At 33.8% G+C, this 23,179-nt stretch overlaps 1 protein-coding gene across 5 annotated transcripts in view; it reads left to right on the plus strand.

The window, feature by feature from the left end:
- Positions 1 to 1,801: 1,801 nt before the first annotated feature.
- The window catches only part of LOC123673974 (intersectin-1), a 34,813-nt gene continuing 13,435 nt past the window's right edge, over positions 1,802 to 23,179 (plus strand). For 2 of the 5 annotated variants that reach the window (XM_045608769.1, XM_045608767.1), the window contains exons 1-12: positions 1,802 to 1,958; positions 2,065 to 2,265; positions 2,491 to 2,852; positions 5,948 to 6,410; positions 7,313 to 7,468; positions 7,588 to 7,817; positions 8,438 to 8,711; positions 10,493 to 11,144; positions 16,015 to 16,340; positions 18,799 to 19,066; positions 21,632 to 21,790; positions 22,179 to 22,452. In XM_045608769.1, coding sequence (XP_045464725.1) covers positions 2,087 to 2,265; positions 2,491 to 2,852; positions 5,948 to 6,410; positions 7,313 to 7,468; positions 7,588 to 7,817; positions 8,438 to 8,711; positions 10,493 to 11,144; positions 16,015 to 16,340; positions 18,799 to 19,066; positions 21,632 to 21,790; positions 22,179 to 22,452 — 3,343 coding nt within the window. In that variant the 5' untranslated portion in view covers positions 1,802 to 1,958; positions 2,065 to 2,086. The remainder of the gene's footprint in view (positions 1,959 to 2,064; positions 2,266 to 2,490; positions 2,853 to 5,947; positions 6,411 to 7,312; positions 7,469 to 7,587; positions 7,818 to 8,437; positions 8,712 to 10,492; positions 11,145 to 16,014; positions 16,341 to 18,798; positions 19,067 to 21,631; positions 21,791 to 22,178; positions 22,453 to 23,179) is intronic. The other 3 variants (XM_045608771.1, XM_045608768.1, XM_045608770.1) reach the window with 2 other exon arrangements.

The raw sequence follows: 23,179 nt of genomic DNA on the forward strand, positions 1-23,179 counted from the left end.
TGGAAATGGGACAATTGTTTATTGGTAAGGTTATCTCTGTCTAATAGTTTTATTAATTCGAAATGAAATTTCATCAACTATTTTCATTTTTTGTAAATTGTGAATTTATTCAATGGGAGAGAATAAGTAACATTATTATTATCCCTATGTGTGTAGAAATTATCTAATGAGAAATGACTTCTCGTTAATTCGATTGAAAAATTTTTTAATTCGAGCTACAAAAGCTTGTGAAGGCCTTTTTGTGCAATATTAGGTAAGACGTATTTAAGTATGTTATTTCTTAATTTTTAGAAAACTGTATTTTATATTGGAATTCTGCTAATTTCAACTTGAAAAAGGTTGATTTTTTAAAAATAATGAATAAAATCAGAACATTTTACCTGCTTTATTCCAGAATTGTATCTAGTAAAATTTAAATTTCATTATATTGGTTGTATCTTGTTATCCCAAATTGATTTCTTTTGTCTATTATTTGCGTGCTTACTCGAACTTTTTATTTCATGATTATTTCTGTTGAATATAAGGAAAGAATTTATTATCTTATTAATGCATTTATTGTTAAGATGTGTGATGTGTGCCTTATAAACTTTCGATGTTCCTTCTTGTTAAATATATTAAGAGTGCATATATTATTATAATACGTACCAACTTACTTTTATACTATTTTGGAATAAAATTATCATAAATCTTAATTTTTATTGGAAACCTTAATATCCTCGAATCATACTAGTCCATATCGATGTCTCGTGCCATTGAAAAACATAAATATTTTCAAATGAAAAACTGAACCATTTTGAAGAAAATTTTGCTGAATAACCAAGTAATATAAAAATATAGCTTTTTTTAATCCAGAATTGTGTTATTGACAAGTCACTGGAAGTGAATATTGGTTATTGTTTTAGACTCATTTCTTAAAATTTTCTTGGAAATCTAATAAAAGGCATTCTATGTATCAACGCATTATTCGTTTATTGAAAACTGAAATATAATCGATATTCAATAGCACTTATGTACCTACTGTACTATTGAATATACCATTAATATATAATGGTATAGTACCTACATCCAATGTTACTTGGAGAAAGCAAGAATGTCTTGATTAATTGAGTATACATTAAGGGTTGTCGAAGTTTCCAGAAATTCATTAGAAGCTGAGGTATTTATTGGCCGACAGTACTTTTACTTTTTTTTTATTTGGATAATCAAACTCGGATACTTCATTCAAACTTGAATAGTCCAGAATATTAATATTGAAGAGTTTTCCAAGTTCCAAGAAATGTATTAGGGAGCAATGTTAGCAGGGAATTTATTGTCTTACCAGTCAACCAGTCCTATGGAATAGATCTCAGTATGCTAATTGATTGTCATATGAAATATAGTATGTATATGTCGATTTGGTCACTTTCATTCTTCGAAAATAGTACACGTGCGACCGCGAGGCAATTTGATCGCCCTTGTCGGAGTTGTGCTCATCAGTCATCTTCCGCATCTCATCAATGGAACAGGTTTAGGGAGTTATTCAGTCATTAAAGAAAATTTAATGAAAAACCGACGAAGAATTCTACAGTCATTGAGAAAATGAGAGGAAGTTTTTCGATTCGATTTCGACGATGATGTTTGGCAAAATTCTATGACACGTGGTAAAAAACTGAAGTTGAATATTTTGCGATAAAATAAAACAGCCTGTATCTCTTGAACGAATACATAGGACATATTTCGAACACTGATTCAGACAGAAATCTCTTTCTAAATTATTATTTTGTGGTTTACGTTATTCTCTATGAATTTTTGTGTTCTGTGCATTTCGAATGTTATCGATTATTTTGACATTAAACTAGTTGGTAAAGTTGTCAAATGAAAGAATAGGCATAAATTTAAGGTGGAGATTTTTGCAAAAAGTTGAAGACATGATAACTTTGTAATTACCGAAATTGTTGAATATTTGGAACAGATTGCAGGTAATATTAAACATCCACTTTTCTGTTTTTGAATTGGGGGTAATATTGATTGATCTTATTGGTAATTTATTTCTTCCTAATCATCATGTATTTTATCGAATTTCAGCTCAATAAAGAAATATTCCAAAATGATGTCTGCCGCCGGTACACCATCCTCAGACCCTTGGGTAATTTTACAGAGGGAAAGAATAAGATATGAGGAACAATTTCGCTCCTTGAAACCAATCAATGGAATCATCACAGGAGATCAAGCAAAAGGATTTTTCCTCCAGTCTCAGTTACCTCCACTCATATTGGGACAAATTTGGTGAATATTTTTTTACATTCATCATATTTTAATTTATTAAGAAGAATAAATGAATTATCCATTTGAAAGTCAATAGGAAACATTTCAAAATTTTGTTTCACAATTCAAAAAGTGATTGACACAGTGATTTGTGAAATCAGTACCTTTAAACTTCAGTATGTAAAAATTTTATTTTCTTCTAGAGTATGATTATCTGTGCATCACAATTTTGTTCATCATTTTTAGGGCATTGGCAGACACAGATTCAGATGGCAAAATGAACATTGATGAATTCTCTATAGCATGCAAATTGATTAATCTGAAGTTACGTGGTTATGAAGTTCCAAAAATGCTACCACCAACACTTCTTGCATCTCTGAAAGCTGTTTCTACTCCAGCTATCCCTCCTCTTCCAAATGCAGCTTTAATTAATGCTCCACCAAGACCTGATCCTCCAAAAGTTCCACAAATGACAATGCCTCTCTACACAATGTCTCAACCTCAACCCAATTTAATACCAAATTTAACAACTAAAACTGCAAATGTAACTAATATGGAGAATAGTGTGACCCAGCAGTCATTGATTGGAAACTTCCATCCACCTACAGGTTAGTTCTATACGATATACTTTTTTTTCTGTAGAATTCAAAACAAGTATCTTTCCTTGATTTAAAAATGACGAATTAACATTTTACTTTATTTAATCCATTTAATATTATTTTTAAATGGTACAATAATGTATGGATATCCAATCAGAAAGTTGGCAGGACCCGTTCGGTTTATCAAATCATTCGGATTATAGAAACGTTTCTAGAGCGTGCAAACTCATTTTCATAAAAAATGCTTTACTTTATATAAAAATATGTATTTCTGCCCATCAAAGACATGAATTTAATGATCTGATCACCAATTTAGTGGACACTTTTTGAAAAGTTCATCATCGTTGTCAGAGCTTTCATTTTCCTCAGTGACATCAGCAATTATCTCATCATCTTCCTAAAACCCTGTGTCTCAATTATCTTCATCATCATCTTGTGTCCATTTTCGATTTTCTGTTTTATCTATTATTCTATTGGATCATAGTATGATTCACTTTGTTCGCTAATTCGTTCGGATTATACATATCATTTCACCAATTGGGTGGTTCGGATTGTAGGGTACTTCAGATTATCCATACATTGTACAATACACTATATTGGAAAGTTGATAGCGCGGATGAAATGATTCGAAGATAGTTTTGAAAAATCTAGATTCACTAATGTATGTAGCAAATACTATATTGACAATAAGGACACCTGTCAGCACTCAAATTTCTAATGAAATTGGCATATCGTAATACACAGTTGGTCATATTTTGAAAAAACATTAGTGTAAAATTCTGTAAATTGTAAACTGCCCAAAAAATTTTTCCAGAAGAGTTTATATCGGACACATAGAATTTTATGAGGTCACAATCCTTCAGTTGCCAGATATTGGTCTCGAAAAAAATATACATTTGATTGTATCAATCAAAGACGCAATATCCTAAAAAAAATATGATGCAGGCAACGTAAAAACATCTCAAAATAGGATATAAGAATACATCACTCTTATATCCCACAAAATACTAACAGAATTCAGATTATCTAGACTGAGTTATTTTGCATATGTCTACCTCTACTCCCTTTTCCCTAAAGAGATGTTGGAAAGGGAATCAATCAAATTATCACATTTATTTATCTAATGGGATTTTATATATGTTCATGGCATTAGATATTCAAAATAGATAGATAGATTCATTGAAATTACATCAAATCAAAAGAGAAATAACATATACTCATTACTATATGTGCACAATTAACAAATACTGTTGAATTCCATTAGGTTGTATAGTGTATTCTCTTGTAGGAATATTTTCCTTTCCAAGCACTTCATCTCCAGCTTCCTCCATGCTGGGGGAAGTCTTTTATAGAGTCACAGTCCAGTAAATTTTCTGGTAGTAATTTATAGCAGATTTCCCTTTATGTTTCGATCGTATGTTATATGGATCTCTTCTCATATACTCGCTTATTTTTAGCAACTTCAATTTTGGATTGGAAGGTGTGTTTGATGATTGATGATTTTCCGTACACATTTGATATGGCTGACTGTAATTTTTGTTTGAATAGGAACAATGATTTCTCTATCTGAGTCAAGTATCAAATTTAACATCTAAGAACATTGCTTCACTCGCAGGTATCGCAGTGGAATATATGAAAGTTACGGTTTTACTTTTTTTGTTGTTGAGACCTATTTCGATGGACAACTGGCTGCTTGCTTGTTAATATTCTCTGATTTAGTAGATAATGTTGTTCATATTGTGTAGCTGGGGTGGTATGTATCAACTGCATATAAAACAATGTGATAGTCAATATTCTTTTGGGGGTCTTATAAATAATAAATAGAAGATGCCCCAAGATCGATCCCTGAGGGATACCATCAGTTGACATATTTTCGTTGTTGACTGGTGTAATTTGTTTCTGGTTCCCTAAACACGAGGCGTAATATTCTATGTTTTCCAGGCAGATCTCGTTTCCATACATTCCAATGCTTCAGAAAGATTACAAAATTGAACTTTTGTTATTACATACCCATTGAAACCTTTCAATATGTATAAATATAATTCCCTTGTACAATCAATAGTCAATTTACTCTGTCAGGATCCATTTTGAGAACTTGAAAGATAATTGTATTTATCTAGACAGGATACCATTTCTAGAATTTTCGAGATTACAGGGGGCATTGTTATTTCAATGTAATTTACAACTAAAGTTGTATCGCTGTCAGTACTGTATATGTCCAGATATAGTACAGGAGACCAGGAGTTTCACCTCGGCAAGTTTGTCGATAAGTCATTTATGATCTATTTTGCCTAACGCTTTCCTGAAGTCTATATAAACCAAGTCAACCTGATGGTCAGCATCTATTGATCAAGAAATGTATTCCATATACAGTCGACTCAGCGCCCAGGGTAGAAACCGTGCTGTTATAAGATGGTAAATTTTTTAGTTTCGCTAAGAAATATACGTTATTATGTTATCCTTAACTCCCATAATAATTCTTCGATTTCCTAACACTGAAAGTTACCTGATGTCATATTTTTATTTTGAGATGTTTTCGCGGTAACGTCATGATCGCGATTCAACCATGTTGATCACTGTTGTATTCGAGGATACAATACAACAGAGATTGAAAATTAGCAATATTAATTAGCCTAAAAACAATAGCATGATAGTATTTACTACTAAGTTAATGTAACCGAATTTATCGAAACAATAAAAACATTCAAAACCGTTTGAACAGACGAAACTTGTGACCAGAGAACCAAAACTAAATCTCCCAAGGTTGTTACCTTTGTTGACAACTGTGCCATGGCTGTCTTACTAACAGCCAATTGTCACAGGGAACTGCGTTTTTCTCCAAGTTTCACGTAAATTATTTAATGGCTTTTACGTTTTGAATTCGCTTCATTCGACCTACCGCTTCAGTACAAAAAGTGAAGTATCTACAACAATATTATCCTCATATATTCACTGTAACTGCTGATTCAACTTGTATAATGTGCGGCTTAGTGGGAGGAGCTAGGGTATTGAAACAGGAGGCCTGCATGTAAAGTTTGCTGTGTTTTATAGAAATAGTAATATTTTAAGCTGCTAGTTTTTTTATTTGATTTCTTCAATTTTAGGTGTTGTGCCTACTGGTATTGTTTCTCCAATGCCGTCTGTACCTTTGGTACAACCACCTATTCCTGCAGCTGTACCTCCCAGACAACCTATCATGCCAACAATGCAACCAGCTGCTCAACCTCCTATTGGAGCTGTCCAACCCTCTGTTACTACCATACAATCTAACATGGCAGTCTTACCAGGTTCAATGAATATGGGTCAGTCCCTTGTTGGCTCTGTACCTCCAATACCTCCACAACCTCTTATTTCTGGAGCAATTGCTCCTGGGGGCCTACCACTAACAAATGCAGGTGATGGTTTGTTGTCCGGAGGATTGAAAGGTGTTAATGCAGCTCCTGTTCCCGCTGTTGGAGATGTTATAGCCAATGTAATGCCTCCAGTAATACCCCAAGTTCCTGTTGCATCTAGTACTCCAAGAGCAAGTGTGACTAGCTTGGATAAGAGTGCCCCAGTTGAATCACCGTAAGTTTGAATACTATTTTGATCTCATTCTGCAAAGATTTTACATTTTAGACCTAAGTATGAAATTAGTTAGTGCTGTTCTTCTTTTATAATGTAGAGGTATCCTTATAATCCGGTTTTTTTTTAACTTGAATAGAAATGAGTACTCTTATAACCATTGGGGATCGTTCAACGGTAAACTTTTTAGTCGTTTCCTAATCGATTTTCCACCTAATAATGCGGCAGGCATCTTTATACTGTAATTCATCAAACTGAATGTTGGTTGTAGCATCAGGATGCATGCAGTATTTACACTTTCTCCAATAAAGGAGGCGTGGCTATGTAATTCATCCGCCTCCCTTCTGACAAGTTTAGTTTAAGTGCGATCTAAGATGCGTGGGATCCCTGGTGTGTGCACTGATTCGATTTGGGTTTACATTTTTCGAGTTAGTCCACCTATTGCTTTGGTGCTGTGGTTAACAGAGTTCTGTAAGGTGGCGCTCTTCAGAATTTTTCGAATTCCCGCTGTCTGGCGCCGTTTAAAAATTAAATAATGATTTGAGACACTGCAAACTTTCACAATAAATTACAATTCAGTTCATATCAAATTTTCAATGAAAATAATATGATGAAAGACGGCTATTGGTCTATTCAGAGTATAGATACTTCAAATATTTGTAAATTTAGATAGCTTCCATATTCATTCTCGGGTAATAGCTCTATTTTTGAAAGAATTATGTGAAATTAATAGATATTTGCGAATAACTAATTTTTGTTACTTTTTACCTTGAGTATCTTAAGGAGTGGACACGAGATTCCATGAAACAACTTTTAGAAAATTAAAAAATTTGAATGAGTTCCTAGCTTGTTATCAAGGTCAACTACTTTTTAGGTTTAATTGACTCTATTTTTTTCCTTTTCAGTCAGGCAGAGTGGACTGTGCCACATCAAACAAAATTAAAATATACTCAACTGTTCAACACTACCGATCGAACTAGAAGCGGATTTTTATCCGGTGTTCAAGCTAGGAATATAATGATTCAGAGTAAACTGCCTCAAAATATTTTAGCTCAAATTTGGTAAGTGATTTACTATCAACTCGAAGGTAATAATGACATATAGACCAGTTTATTTTTTGTATGACTCTCTGTATCAGATATCACTCCATAGCAATTATTAATTTTCCATAAATTTTTAGGTCTCTATCTGATATGGATGCTGATGGCCGTTTGAGTTGTGAAGAGTTCGTTCTGGCTATGCATTTATGTGAAATAGCAACTACAGGACATCCTATTCCTGCCAAATTGCCACTAGACTTGATACCTCCCACTTTCAGAAAAACAACTAAGTCTCTATCCAGGACAGCTTCAATTTCAAGTCAAGGTAGCGCTCCACCAGAGCTAGATCCTGCTTCGACTCTTCTTCAAAGTATGTTTTTTTTTTAATAATTAATGGAAACGTAATTTAGATGGAGATTTATTGCTTCATTCATCTCCAAGAATATCTAAATCAATCGAAAATTTTTTATAAAAGCTAACATAACTTAAATTTGGCAACACTCAAAATTTGAAGTGCAAACTTAGAACTTTCACAGATGAATATCATTTATTTGAAAATGTTAGGTTAAATGGTAATTCTTGTACGAAATGAAATAAACAACGATAATAAATGAATGCATATGAATATCAGAGCTAATATAGTAGCTCATTTTCAAGGTTCAAATGGTGTTCTTTATGTTCAAAAATATCAGTTTGTTCAGTAACAGAAGCTAATAACAACTTTTCGGATAGAAATATATTTCCAAGTACTTTTAGTGAATTAAAATGACAATACTTGACATCTAATGACAAACAACTTGATCTGTTCCTGAAAACCAGCAAATACTATTGGATTTGGATATTAGCTAGAAATATCAATCATATCAAGATTATGAATATCTAGTGCTCGCACAGACACTATCGTATGAAACCCCATGCAAATTTAAGAAATATTGACATTGAATAAAACGAAATTCAACACTCGAGTAACCAAAATATAATTTTTTACAGCTTCATTTGAAGACAAGAGGAAAGAAAACTTCGAAAAAGGACAAGCAGAATTAGAAAGAAGAAGAAAACAACTTCTGGATCAACAGAGAAAAGAGGCAGAGGAAAGAGAAAGAAAAGAAAGGGAAGAAATAGAACGAAGGGAAAAGGCTAGACAAGAAGCAGAACGAAAAAGATTAGAGGAATTGGAAAAACAGATGAGAGAACAGCAAGAACTAGAGAGAATTAAGGAGGAAGAAAGAAAAAGACAGGCAGAGCAGAGAGAAGCAGCTAGAAAGTAAGAGTTAATTCATATACGTAAAAAATTGTGATAATGATTATTCCTATAGGCAAAAACTTATGAATTTTTTCAAAGTCATCGGACTGACATATCATTACTTGCTTTATTCAGTTTAGTACTAATCCTAGTAATCAAGTTATGTATAATTCGAGATGTTATTTCCAATCGAAATAATGCATAACTAATTGTTCATCAATATAAGGTTTCACTGAAATTAATTTTCAACTGAAATTGAAAGATAAATTAAATAATAAAAGAAATACTCAGCGCAAAAAAATTAACGCACATTATGGAAATCTTAAATTTATTCTACAACTGAAGGTGTTCTCAATGATAATTATTTCTATCAGAATTATGCATGCATATGTTATCCACTTTCAACGTTTTTCTTCAATACAGATGTTTTTTTCCAGCAGGAATAAAAAAGATGAGATTATCAGATTTTGAATGTATTGGCTCCATTCTGAAATCAGTTGTTCTCGATCAATTCTAGTGATCAATAGTTTTTCTTCCGTTTGATTTTCTACACTCGATCGCTATGCAACGCGAAACACGCAATTTGACCCAAGAGGAATGTGCCCAAGCGGTAGTTTTGCGAGAAGAAGGGTGGACATCCACAAGAATTGCAGAAAGGTTTGGAGTTTCCCGAACAAGTGTGTCCAGAATGTTGCAGCGATTCAGGGAGACAGGTATGAATGTCCGAAGACCAGGATAGGGTAGACCACGGGTAACAACTGCCATTCAAAAACGTTACTTGAGAGTTTCTTCGTTGAGACAACGGTTTGCAACGTCTCGCCTCCTTCAAAATCAGCTTGAGCAAACTCATGGGGTGCAAATTAGCACTCAGACAATAAGAAATCGCCTCAGAGAATATGAGTAAGAGGCCCAGCTCTTACCCCAGCCAATCGAAGGGCGCGTTTGGATTTTGCGAGAGAACATATCCATTGGGAAGAGGCTGTTCGGGAAGGAGTTCTCTTCACAGATGATTTTAGAAGCTGCCTCTACCATTGTGATCGACGTTCCCTTGTATACAGAAGTCCACATGAAAGATATGCTCAGTTCAATTTGCTGAATACTACTGGTTTGGGGGAGGATCGACTATGGTATGGGGTGGAATATCTTTGACTGCTCTCACAGACCTAGTGGTCGTTGATAATGGAGCTATGAATGCTGATAGGTATATAAGGAACATTCTTGATTGGTGAAAATTTCATTTTTATGGACGATAATGCCAGACCCCATCGTGCGCGCATGGTTCAGGAGTACTTTGAAGAGGTTGAAGTCTCTCGAATGGAATGGCCAGCAAGAAGTCCAGATCTCAATCCGATTGAGCAGGTTTGGGACAACCTCAATAGAAGGCTGAGAAGTTCAGAAAATCATCCAGCTACTCTTAATGACTTAGGAATCCAACTCAGAGAAATCTGGGAAGGATTAGATCAGAACATTTTAAGATCACTCATTTTGAGTATGAACCGTCGTTGCCGAGCTGTAATTAACGCAAGGGATGGAAATACCAAGTATTAAATCACTTATCAGCATTCCAGTATTTTGAAAATTGTTTATTTCTCTTCTTTCACATAAGATTCGGTGAAATCCTGAATTTTTCTTCCATTTAATGTGTCTTGTTTCGTTCAAAACCTTCCCGAGAGAACATAAAAAATAAGTTATAAAGTCAATGTAGAGTTAACTTTCATTAAAATTGAGATTTTCAGAATGTGCGTTAGTTTTTTTGCGCAGTGTATATGTTGAATAGAAATCAATCTGCATTTTATTTACAGAGAAATGGAACGTCAGAGACAGCTTGAGTGGGAAAAGCAGCGACTGCAGGAGTTACAACAACAAAGGCAACGTGAACAAGAAAATGTTTTGAAGCTCAAAGCTAAGAATCAAAGCCTAACAATAGAATTGAGCACCCTCAATGAACAAGTGAAAGATTTATCACAAAAAATATGCGATACACGATTAGGCGTCTCTAACGTCAAATCTACAATTGATGGTATGAGAACCACCAGAGATTCTCAAATGCAAGAGATGTCTCAATTGAAGAATAGACTCAAGGAACAGAATGCAAGGCTTCTGGCACTTTCCCAGGAAAAAGTCAAGTTAGAAGCAAGATATAAACAAAATCAAATGAACGGAGAATTTGATAGGATAGCGTTTGAAAACAGAGAAGTTAACATTAAAAATTTACGGGAGAAAGTTGCGGATATGCATGAACAAATCAAAGGCAAAGAGACGGATATCGATAACAATAACAGCGTTCTTAATGGTTTGAGAAGTGATCTGCAGAACTTGATAGGAGAATGTGAAAACCTCTTCCAAACTTATGCGCCGAAGAGAGATATTGTGCAGCAGATGAAACAAGCGACAAAATCTGTCGATTATAATTCTTCATGGAAAAATGATTCTGCATGGAACGATGATGCTCAGGTTAGTTTAATTTTTTTTCTAATTCTGTGGCAAATCTGTTCATTCTGCCATACCTTGTACAACAAAATCTTGCGGGAATATCTCAGTTCCACACAGATTTCATGGTTATATTTCATTATTACATTTTGGAACTTGGAACTAGGGTGCATAGAAAACCTGGTGTGTCTACTTATAACGGGTGTTTTTTTTCGAAGTATATAACTTATATAAGTTGGCATTACTGTTCAAGATGGCGACCGATTTAACAGCTGTCAAGTGATTTATTCTCAGTTTGGTTTGGCAATTCATCATGAATAGACTCACGCCTGAACAACGCTTGCAAATAGTGCAATTTTATTTCGAATATAATGGTTCTGTGCGGAATACGTATCGCGCACTACGTCCATTTTATTTTGTTTAGTGATGAAGCACACTTCTGGTTGAATGGCTACGTCAACAAACAAAACTGCCGCATTTGGAGTGAAGCTAATCCTCAAGTGTATGTCGAAACACCGTTACATCCAGAAAAACTGACTGTTTGGTGCGCTTTATGGGCTGGTGGAATCATTGGTCCGTACTTCTTCAAAAACGATAATGGCCAGAACGTTACAGTCAATGGTGATCGGTATAGAGCCATGATTACTAACTTTTTCATTCCTGAATTGAACAACCATGATGTCCAGGAGCTGTGGTTCCAACAAGATGGCGCTACATGTCACACAGCTCGTGCCACAATCGATTTATTGAAAAACACGTTTGGTGACCGCCTAATTTCACGTTTTGGACCTGTGAATTGTCCTCCAAGATCTTGTAATTTAACACCGCTAGACTATTTTCTGTGGGGCTATGTAAAGTCATTGGTCTATGCGGATAAGCCACAAACCCTTGACCATTTGGAAGACAACATTCGCCGTGTTATTGCCGATATACGGCCACACATGTTGGAAAAAGTTATCGAAAATTGGACTACATCCGAGCCAGCCTTGGCGCGGTCATATGTCAGAAATCATATTTAAAATGTAATGCCATAAGATTATCTTGCGGATAAATAAAATTCATGTCAATCGAATAATCCATCGTTGTTTTATTGCAATTTAAAGTTCTATAGCTCTAAAAAAAACACCCTTCACCTGTAAAACTTTCAGACAAAACGGCAGATTTTCCAGATTTATACCTACTTGAATTCGAGAGATCGCGTCTGTTTCAGATGGCGCATGAAGCGTTTATATTTGACATTTCTCGCGATTCTTGACTCACGTGACCTTTGAGTATAAAATAATAACATTATACAGGGTGTCCCATAAAAGGCACGTCACAGTGACACCGGAGGTAGGTCAGCTAAAGAGGGACCTAACCAGCCTAACATGACCCCAGTAAAAGTTGCATGGTTTTCGAGTTATTACCAAATTACGTTTTTTAGTGAATTTTCACCTTTTTTAACATTGTCAGGGTCGGAATTCTGCTGGAAAGCTCTCGAAGCTTATTTTTTTTGTTGTAATGGAATCTTAAATAGTTATTTAAGATGACATGAGTATGATTCTGTCAAAAAGTTATGTGGATTTCCGTAAATTAATGGATAAATCTTGATTTCAATTGCTAGCAAAACGAGAACTTCGACTTTGGACACCTGCTGTGAAAAAAAAATCCTTGAAACAAAACGAGTAAGTAACATCAAAAAATTGGGCATTTTAGACAGATTTAGAAATGGTACAATACACGAATCTTATGCCCATAAAACTAGGTATTTTCATCATTTTACCGATGCCCTACTTAACTAAGTTGAAACTAGGAACCCCGCTATCAGGTAATTTTGCCGCTTGCTATGACATTACATTTGATACCGGGCTTTGTTATTATTTGTTAAAGTCACAATAGGGAAAAAGATGGATTAGGGGAAGCGAAAAAGGAATATTATTGAAAAAAAAGGTAAATTAATTAAAAACAGACTTAACTTTCGATTATTTATTTAATTCTTAAATCTAACTTACAGTAAATGTTCAAACTGTTTCCCTCGGACTCTAATGCATAAATGACACCGGATTTTTTTTATTGGGGATGTTTAAAGGACAAAGTGTATGCAAAACCAATAAGAAGCGAGAAAGAATTGCGTGAACGCGTATTCGACGCAGCCCGGACCATATCGGAAATTAGTTTAAGAAAATTGAATCGTAATTTTATAAAACGGTGTCATTTATGCTTTAGAGTCCGAGGGAAACAGTTTGAACATTTACTGTAAGTTAGATTTAAGAATTAAATAAATAATCGAAAGTTAAGTCTGTTTTTAATTAATTTACCTTTTTTTCAATAATATTCCTTTTTCGCTTCCCCTAATCCATCTTTTTCCCTATTGTGACTTTAACAAATAATAACAAAGCCCGGTATCAAATGTAATGTCATAGCAAGTGGCAAAATTACCTGATAGCGGGGTTCCTAGTTTCAACTTAGTTAAGTAGGGCATCGGTAAAATGATGAAAATACCTAGTTTTATGGGCATAAGATTCGTGTATTGTACCATTTCTAAATCTGTGTAAAATGCCCAATTTTTTGATGTTACTTGCTCGTTTTGTTTCAAGGATTTTTTTTTCACAGCAGGTTTCCAAAGTCGAAGTTCTCGTTTTGCTAGCAATTGAAATCAAGATTTATCCATTAATTTACGGAAATCCACATAACTTTTTGACAGAATCATACTCATGTCATCTTAAATAACTATTTAAGATTCCATTACAACAAAAAAAATAAGCTTCGAGAGCTTTCCAGCAGAATTCTGACCCTGACAATGTTAAAAAAGGTGAAAATTCACTAAAAAAACGTAATTTGGTAATAACTCGAAAACCATGCAACTTTTACTGGGGTCATGTTAGGCTGGTTAGGTCCCTCTTTAGCTGACCTACCTCCGGTGTCACTGTGACGTGCCACTTATGGGACACCCTGTATATTGTATGCTGGTGACAATCTTCTATACTTTGAATAGGCCAATAGCCGTCTGTCATTATATTCCATTCTTTTCATTAAAAATTCTAATTGTAATTTACTGTGAAAGTTTGCAACGTCTCAAATCATTATTCCATTTTCAAACGAAGCCAGACAGATGTTTTTAACTTTTAAACTGTATATCAGAAACGAAGAAACTCCGGACATATATTCATAGGAACCTTTTTTTTTAACAACCCAACAAACCACCCTCTGAAGTTTCGTACCGTAGTTAAAGAACACCCTGTACATAGTCTTGCCCTTCTCTGTAAGGGATCCCATAAAACCTAGAATGACTAAAAACTTTCTTCATTGACTGATTCAATATGATTTAACATGCTTATTGTAAATTACACGTACAGTGCATTTTGGGTGAGACCGCCAGGTTTCTCGCTTGTTATTTAAGATATAGCCTTGCGGTTTTCACGTTCCTGTCCTACTTTTTCGCGAAACTCCAGTTGGTCTAATCAGCTTTTGCATTACTGTTTCCGTTCAAGAGATACAGGGCGATTTTGGAAATTGATACTTTTCGGACCCCTCCTTTATCTCCGAAGTTATTAGAAATAATGCTGAGCTAAAAACTACGTCTGAATCAGAATTCTGCGTAGAATCCAGTGGCGTACTCAATTTTTTTTTTCGGGGTATGGTTTTGAAGATTAAACACAAATCTATTTTTTTTTTAATGGTACACTCTATATATCATTACTTCGTTGAATTCGTTATTTTTTCCCTTCAAAAAGATGTATGATACTATATAGGTAGAATGGTCAGAAATGTTAAAAAAACACTAAAACATCGAATAATGATGATTTTTTTGTTAATGAGCAATGGATTTCCCATATGAAAAAAAGGTTCAATTGGATAATTTTAATTTGTGATTTTTATAAATAGTAGAGTAAGCAAACAAAGATAATACACTCATCACTAACATGAAAAACAAAACGTAGGTACCTACCTAATAGCAACAAATAAATAATACAAAAATTCATAAACATTGCATGATATCTTACAGCTTAAACTTTTCAAATTACTGTCCATTTTCCTCTAATACATAATTGACAAAACTTTTCAATACGCCTGAGTGCATTTAATATTATAAAGGGCGGTTTTGTAAATCCTGGAAAACTGCCTCTCTTGATGCACGAAGTTCTTCGAGACTGTTATGTCTTTTACTGTAGTATATTATATGTATTAGGGAAAATGGACAGCAATATGAACAGTTTAATCTGTAAGATATTAGGCAATGTTTATGAATTTTTTTATTATTCATTTGTTGCTATTAGGTAGGTACCTACGTTTTGTTTTTCATATTAGTGATGAGTGTATTATATTTGTTTGCTTACTCTACTATAAATAAAAATCACAAATGAAAATTATCCAATTAATCCTTTTTTCATATGGAAAATCCATTGCTCATTAACAAAAAATCATCATTATTTGATGTTTTAGTGTTTTTTTAACATTTCTGACCATCCTACCTATAAAGTATCATATCTCATTTTGAAGGGAAAAAATAACGAATTCAATGAAGTAATGATATATAGGGTGTTCCATTGAAAAAAAATATAGGTTTGTGTTGAATCTTCAAAACCATACCCCGAAAAAAAAATTGAGTACGCCACTCGATTCTACGCAAAATTCTGATTCAGACGTAGTTTTTACCTCAGCATTATTTCTAATAACTTCGGAGATAAAGGAGGGGTCCGAAAAGTATCAATTTCCAAAATCACCCTGTATCTCTTGAACGGAAACAGTTATGCAAAATCTGATTAGACCAACTTGAGTTTCACGAAAAAGTAGGACAGGAACGTGAAAACCGCAAGGCTCTATCTTAAATAACAAGCGAGAAACCTGGCAGTCTCACCCAAAATGGGATGCACTGTACAGTTTCAGCTTATTCAACAGAATTTTTTAATTTCAGGTCAGTGATTGGCCAACTGATAATTGGCAATCAACAGATTCTGTCCCAGAAACAGAACAGATTACGAGTGTTGATTTTGTGAAATATAGGGCCTTGTATGAGTTTGTTGCCAGAAATCAAGATGAAATATCATTCCAACCAGGCGACATTATCAACGTACCAAAGATACAAAATGCAGAACCCGGCTGGTTAGCAGGGGAGATTAGAGGACAAACTGGGTGGTTTCCTGAGTCTTATGTTGAACCTATAGAGGGAGCAGGTATTTCTGCGGGAGTGAGTCAAGAACCTCCGCTTTTCACCGGAATGCAAGAAAGCAAGCCACTTGAGTAAGTCTGATTTTTGCTATTTTAAAGTTATCAGTTTTCATTTTTTACTCCTATCCCTGAAACGGTAATTAATTTGTATGATCCTTTATGAGTATCATATAAACCATAAAAATCACTGAAAAAATTGTTTCAGAATTGTTCGAATATCTCGAGCTGAAACCAAGATATAGCGAAATATTTGAAACAGTTATTTTTAGAAACGCGCTGTAACTTAAGAAAGAATCAAGATATCTACGATCTATCTGGTTTCTATTATCTTATTATTTCGAAAAATGAGATCGAGGGTTCTTGAATATTTTTTCTCTAAGACTTACCGCACTAACAGAAGCTTACCCTGCAGAATGCTAAAAATTAATATTGGGTAATCGGGGTCCAGCGCCTGCTCAAGAGTTTCTACCGCCCGGCCAAAATACAAATGGAACCCTTTCAGGTTTGGGATTTTGTACTAAGCAGCGGGGAGGGTGGGGTTTGGTGAATTCGTTTCCAAAGATTCAGTGTGAAAAACTCCACACTTTTTCATGAAAAGTATATTAGGAAGAAAAAAATGTATTATTTTTTATGGATTCAAATTTTAATCCAATGGATGATTTAGGATAAGTGGAATGCAATGAACAATAGACGTGCTTAATTGAATTCTAATGAATAAATAATAAAATATATATGTATTGAATTCAGGTTTCAGAACCATCTGCTGAGTTTTGACTAGATATTATAACGCTTGAACATTTCGTTTTTTTTTCTTTGATATGATTGAATTGAACAACCAGATAATGCGAATGAACATTATTTTAAATTCGAATAGATGTTACAGATATTCACGATGCAAAGATGTTAAAGATTAGTAAATTTGATAAAAGAAATCATGAGTGAAATTCGTTTAAATAAAAAAAATATTTAATTCGGTCTTCCAGTAATCCTGATTTCCCAGAAAAAGTAGATAATGCCGCCCTTCATTAGTTGCCGCCCCTCTAGAGTGGGCCCAGCAGTTTCAGGTTTCTAGGTCAGTTTCAATTTAGAAAAGCTTGAAAATTTGTTTTTTTTTTTGTTTAGGATTATCGATTAAAATAATCGGATGATTCGGATGAACCATTATTTAATTCGAATGCGCCCACGCCCAACACTAGATAATTGATATAAAAAATGAAGAAAATTATAAAATAATGCAATGAAATAATAAAACTTCTTATATTTTTTATGAAGGATCAGTTGGAAGTGATGAAATGGAATTATTTTCTTATATTTTGCATTCCATTCTGAGGAATCAACATTCTGATTGTAGAAAAAAAAAAAGAATCCAGAACCCCAATTGGCAATAAAATTCGGCAACGTAAAGCGACAAGCCTGATGAGTGCATGTGCTTTTTAGGTGTCAATAAGTCGTAAACAGCACAATGAGTGGATCACGCCACATCTGGATATTTATGTGTATAATGTATATTGCGGCACCTTTGATGGTTTTTGATGTTAATTAAATTTGTCGGTAAGCCTTTCTGTTGTTGCTGACTGAATTAAATCTCATTTGGTACTTCGAATTTCTACACATGTGATTTTTGTTGATCAAACTTGAAATGCCGCCCTTGAATTTTGCCGCCCTAGGCAACCGCCTACTCTGCCTACCCCCTAGCGGCGGCCCTGGAGATGCTTTCAGTGAACATTGAATTTGGGACACCCTGTACTTCTTTATATCTTCATTCTCCACACTTTCATTTACATATATGAGAAATGAACATCCATAGCTATTTAATTTTCTTGTTTGCTTTCGCTGATTTGAATGTTGCATTTTCCGTTATTCCTGTTCCGATATTTGGTTTTCGTCGTTTTCTCCATTGAAAGCTAATAAATTCTCCCGATTTTTTATTGACAGTAGATTTCATTTCATTTTTTATCGTTGATATTTTCGGTTTTTTTAGGTTATGTTTATGTTTTACTTTCATAGGTTTCATTTTCTATTATTGATATTTTCAATGTATTTAGGTTGTATTTATGTTTTATATTCATAGGTTGTAGTTCATTCGTACTTTTCTTGGTAGACTTTTTATCTTTCGAAGCATCAATGTAACCTTCTTTTCATATATTCTTATCATAATTGATGGTTTTGTTTTTTTTTTGTGTACATACCTTTTTGTCATATTTTTTAGGTAATTAATTTTCTCCGATAGAAGATTATTTTTTTGTAGCAATATTTGGTACTTCTTTGTGATTTCCCTTATGAACTGCTTGAGATATGTATTTTCCATCTCTAATATTTTATTCTGCGTGATTGCGTCTTTCAAATCTATCGGACATCCTTCATTAGTTTCTAACCTTTCATGCTTACATGCTGCATTCGCCAAGTTGGCAGACATGATTTGTAGAAATTTTGAAGCATTTTTCACATTTTACATAGATTGTAAAAGATCGAATCATGCAATAGGATGTTGAATTGTAATGTCAACAAAAATTTAATATGATAAATGAAGCTTTTTCAGAGGTATAGCAGAAATATCTGAGCCCAATGAAGCGACCATCGAACCAACCAGCACAGATGTTATTTCTCCAACCGTGGAGGTTGAAACTATAAGAGATTATTATGTGGCTAATTACCCTTACCAGTCTCAAGAACCCGGTGATCTAACCTTCAATACAGGTGATGTGATAGCTGTGATAAAACAGGAGGGAGAATGGTGGACAGGACGATTGAAAGATAATGTGGGGATATTTCCCAGTAATTATGTACAGAAGGTCAATGTAAGTATTCAATATACATTGCCTGCTTCATTTAACACTGCATTAACAAATGATTTTTTTTTTCTAGTTAGACTGTGTCATTGACATTGAATAGTGACAATTTTCACTGTCGGAAGACCCCCATTGAGTATAGGATTTCAAAATAAAGAAAATATCGAGAATCAGGGACCATTTGGAAAATCGAATCAAAATTTATATAGTGTTCGTGTTTTCTAAATTTTTGAATTTCTGTACTCCGAGATCGTCCGAAATTATATTATTTTATTATTCTATTATTCTGAAATAATTTCATAACCCCAAATTAATCATTTCTAACTAGCTCCTTTTATTAATCAATTCTTTTCTTCAAAGATTGGAATGTCTGAATTTTTAAATCTTATTCCCTCCAATCGCCATTATAATTGCCAAATAAATCAATAGGGTCTGTTGTTCTATAATCATAGGAAATTATTTATTTATTTATTTACTGAAAATGTGAAAACAAGTTGTCATTTGCAAAAACCAGTTCTAAATAGTTAATGAAAAACGCTGGACTAAATTTCTTCTGCAATTCAATTATCTAGCGGTTACAAGTAATCAGAAGGTTCAAAAAATTGGAGTCTTGAATATTACTTACCCCAGTCCTATTTCATAAAACAAATTTTGCAATGCACTTATATTTTGCTTCAACTTTATTTGACAAAAGTTTTATATTTGTTGAATCTCCCAGCAGTGTCTTTTTAGAATGATATTTTACTGCTTCATACTATTCGTCAGTTGATTAAATTTTTTACAATAGCTGAACTAGTTTATTTTCAATTATTTACAGGAATGATATACCAAAACTAGACAACCCTTATTCATTTATCCATTTCCAATTCGAATTTACATGTAAAGGGCGTCCCAAGTTCCAGTGCCTATTAGACTTTTCTGGAGATCTGGGACTATTTGAATTCTGACCTTGAATCCTAAGATCTCTATTATTATTATTATTATACAAAAATGGAAATAGTTTTTCTCTAATTCTGTGGCTTTTCCGTTCATTCTTCCACATCTTTTAGAACAAAATCTTGCGAGAATATATCAGAAACGCACAGTTTTCATGGTTATATTTTATTATTCTATGTTGGTACTCCGAACTTTCCGCCACGGCTTTATCTGTCAATTCATCAATTTGCCTTAAAGAAATCAGTTCTGCCAACCAACATTTTTCAATGCAAAAATCACTAAAATATATTTATGGAAATATTTCATTAATTTCAATGAAAATGCAATGAATTAGAGAAAATAATGTATAATACTCATACAGAAGGCTCATTCTACCACTCGTTCATTCCAAAACTCGCCACTTCGTGGCTCGTTTTTGAATTTTGAACTCGTGGAAGAATATCAATGCCTTCTGCACTTGTATTATAAATAACTATTCTAGAACAAAATTTTTTTTCTGATAAAATTGAGCAATCAATTCTGATCGACTTTTTATTCAAACTGTTGCATTAATCTGAATAGTTTTTGAAATATCAATAGAAAAATAGGAATATGCATAGCCACTCTAATGTTCATTATACTTATTCTCAACATCCTAAGCGTCTACCATATTCATATCTTCAAAGTAAAAGTATGTGAATACAATAATTTCTCAATTATTTGGGATTTTCTTGATTTATTTTGTATGGAAAGTTGAATCCATCCAATCTGTTGCATAAGAATGTTAGTTGATAATGCAGAAAAGGAAATATTGACCTATTCCAAAACAAATGAAGGCAAATTTCAGAGTGCAGTACATACAACATAAATCAAGAAAATCCAAAATAACTCGGAGATTATTGGATATAGGAGCATAATCCTTTTGGAGTATTATCATTATTATGTCTTGCAGAATACAATTATTGAAAAATAGGGTTCTAATTTGAAAAACAAAGGTTGTAGTCTAGTTTTGTTCACAACAAAGTGTATTTTTATTTACCTTAACCGCATTTCAATTTAGGTGATGATCTTAATCTTCTTTAGATTAATGCTTCAAATCACAAAGAGTTTTCATGTGATTATTCATAATCCGAGTTGTTTGTTAATTTTTCATCTACACCTCAAATTACTGACAAGTCAAAAAGAACAGATGCAGTTACTTGTCTTTGTCACTTGTTTACTTCCACTGCAAATATATCCTTGCGGCTTCTCCGTTATAATTAAATCATTGCTATGTTCCGCCTGTTTTATATGTCCAGCACCTTCTCGAAACAAAGGAAAAGATCATTGCTTCAATAGTCGAAATAGTTCTTGTTCAAAGTTGAGTTTTTCTGAATGTTTTTATCAATTTACCATGGAATATTCAGTTTATTATTCATAACGAATATATCAATGAATAAAAAAATTTTATGTTTAGCCACAATTTTTCATTTTGTTATTGAGTTATCTATATTTTTACTCTCATTTGAAAATATTGCTTTTAAAGAATTGATCTTTAATTTATGAGGTATAGATAATAAGTATAAGAAAAAAATCTTCCTTCTTTCTGATTATCTTCAGAAAATATGCATGAAACTCCACTCTAACAGCCTGTTAAACAAAATTTGAATTTTTCATTAGAATGCAACGTCTACAACATCTACAGCTGTTGAAGATGCGCCTTCTTCTGTAATGAGTACTACAATTGAAAATTCTCAGGCTGACAATGAAGTTTCTCAAATCAATGAAGCTAAGATTACTGAAATACCATTTGATTCTTCCATATCGGCCAGCGCACAGGTCTGTGTCATCTTTTTTTTTTTCATAAAAATGTGGAGTTTATAAGGAGGGTACAATTGTTCACTTATCATACAAAAATTGATACACATCTTTAGAAATTGAATTAAAAAAAAAGGGAATAATTATTATGGACACCTGAAAAATATAAGATTGTTTTGTTTTTCATTTGTCTGTTATATCAGATGATATTCCTTTGTTTCATTTTACTAATCACTTAATTACAGCATAAATATATCATCTAACATATTTTCATTGCTTGTTGCATAAGAATTGTTGATTTGATATTCTCTACGAAAATGCTTAAGCTCTCCTTAATTTGCTCCATCATTTTCCCTTCACAAGTTTTAAACAAAACAGCTTTTTTAACATATTGTTCATGCCCCCTCAGATTGTCAAGACAAAGAAACCAGAAATTGCGTCAGTTATTGCTCCATATCAAGCTACTAGTCAGGAACAGCTCTCTTTGCAAAGGGGTCAACTGATCATGATCCGGAAAAAGACCGATTCTGGTTGGTGGGAAGGTGAATTGCAAGCGAAGGGTAGAAAGAGACAGGTGGGATGGTTTCCTGCCAGTTACGTTAAAATTTTGAACAGCAGTGGAAGGGCAAGTGGCAGAACTACTCCAGTTTCAACTACAAGGATCCAACAAGAAGTTGTAATTGGTAATATGCACCTCATAAATTGAAATTGAGGCTTGATCAATTGGTAACCCAGTGTTTTGGATTTTGTGGGCCTTCTTGCAAATTTAACGTTTTACCCGAAAAATATTTACTGCGATATTATTTTAGAGCTCATTGTTGATAAAAAGAATTATTTTATTAATACGCGCAACTAAGTTCCGCTCTTTGTCAATAGATGGCTCCAGCAGTAAGTGCTAGTTACAGTGACTTTATATAAAGGGTGTTTTTTTTAGAGCTATAGAACTTTAAATTGCAATAAAACAACGATGGATTATTCGATTGACATGAATTTTATTTATCCGCAAGATAATCTTGTGGCATTACATTTTAAATACGATTTCTGGCATATGACCGCCACGGCTGGCTCGGATGTAGTCCAATCTGGACGTCCAATTTTCGATGACTTTTTCCAACATTTGTGGCCGTATATCGGCAATAACACGGCGAATGTTGTCTTCCAAATGGTCAAGGGTTTGTGGCTTATCCGCATAGACCAATGACTTTACATAGCCCCACAGAAAGTAGTCTAGCGGTGTTAAATCACAAGATCTTGGAGGCCAATTCACAGGTCCAAAACGTGAAATTAGGCGGTCACCAAACGTGTCTTTCAATAAATCGATTGTGGCACGAGCTGTGTGACATGTTGCGCCGTCTTGTTGGAACTTCAGCTCCTGGACATCATGGTTGTTCAATTCAGGAATGAAAAAGT

This window comes from Harmonia axyridis, chromosome 2 (genome assembly GCF_914767665.1).
Source record: "Harmonia axyridis chromosome 2, icHarAxyr1.1, whole genome shotgun sequence".
Taxonomy (NCBI): Eukaryota; Metazoa; Arthropoda; class Insecta; order Coleoptera; family Coccinellidae; genus Harmonia; species Harmonia axyridis.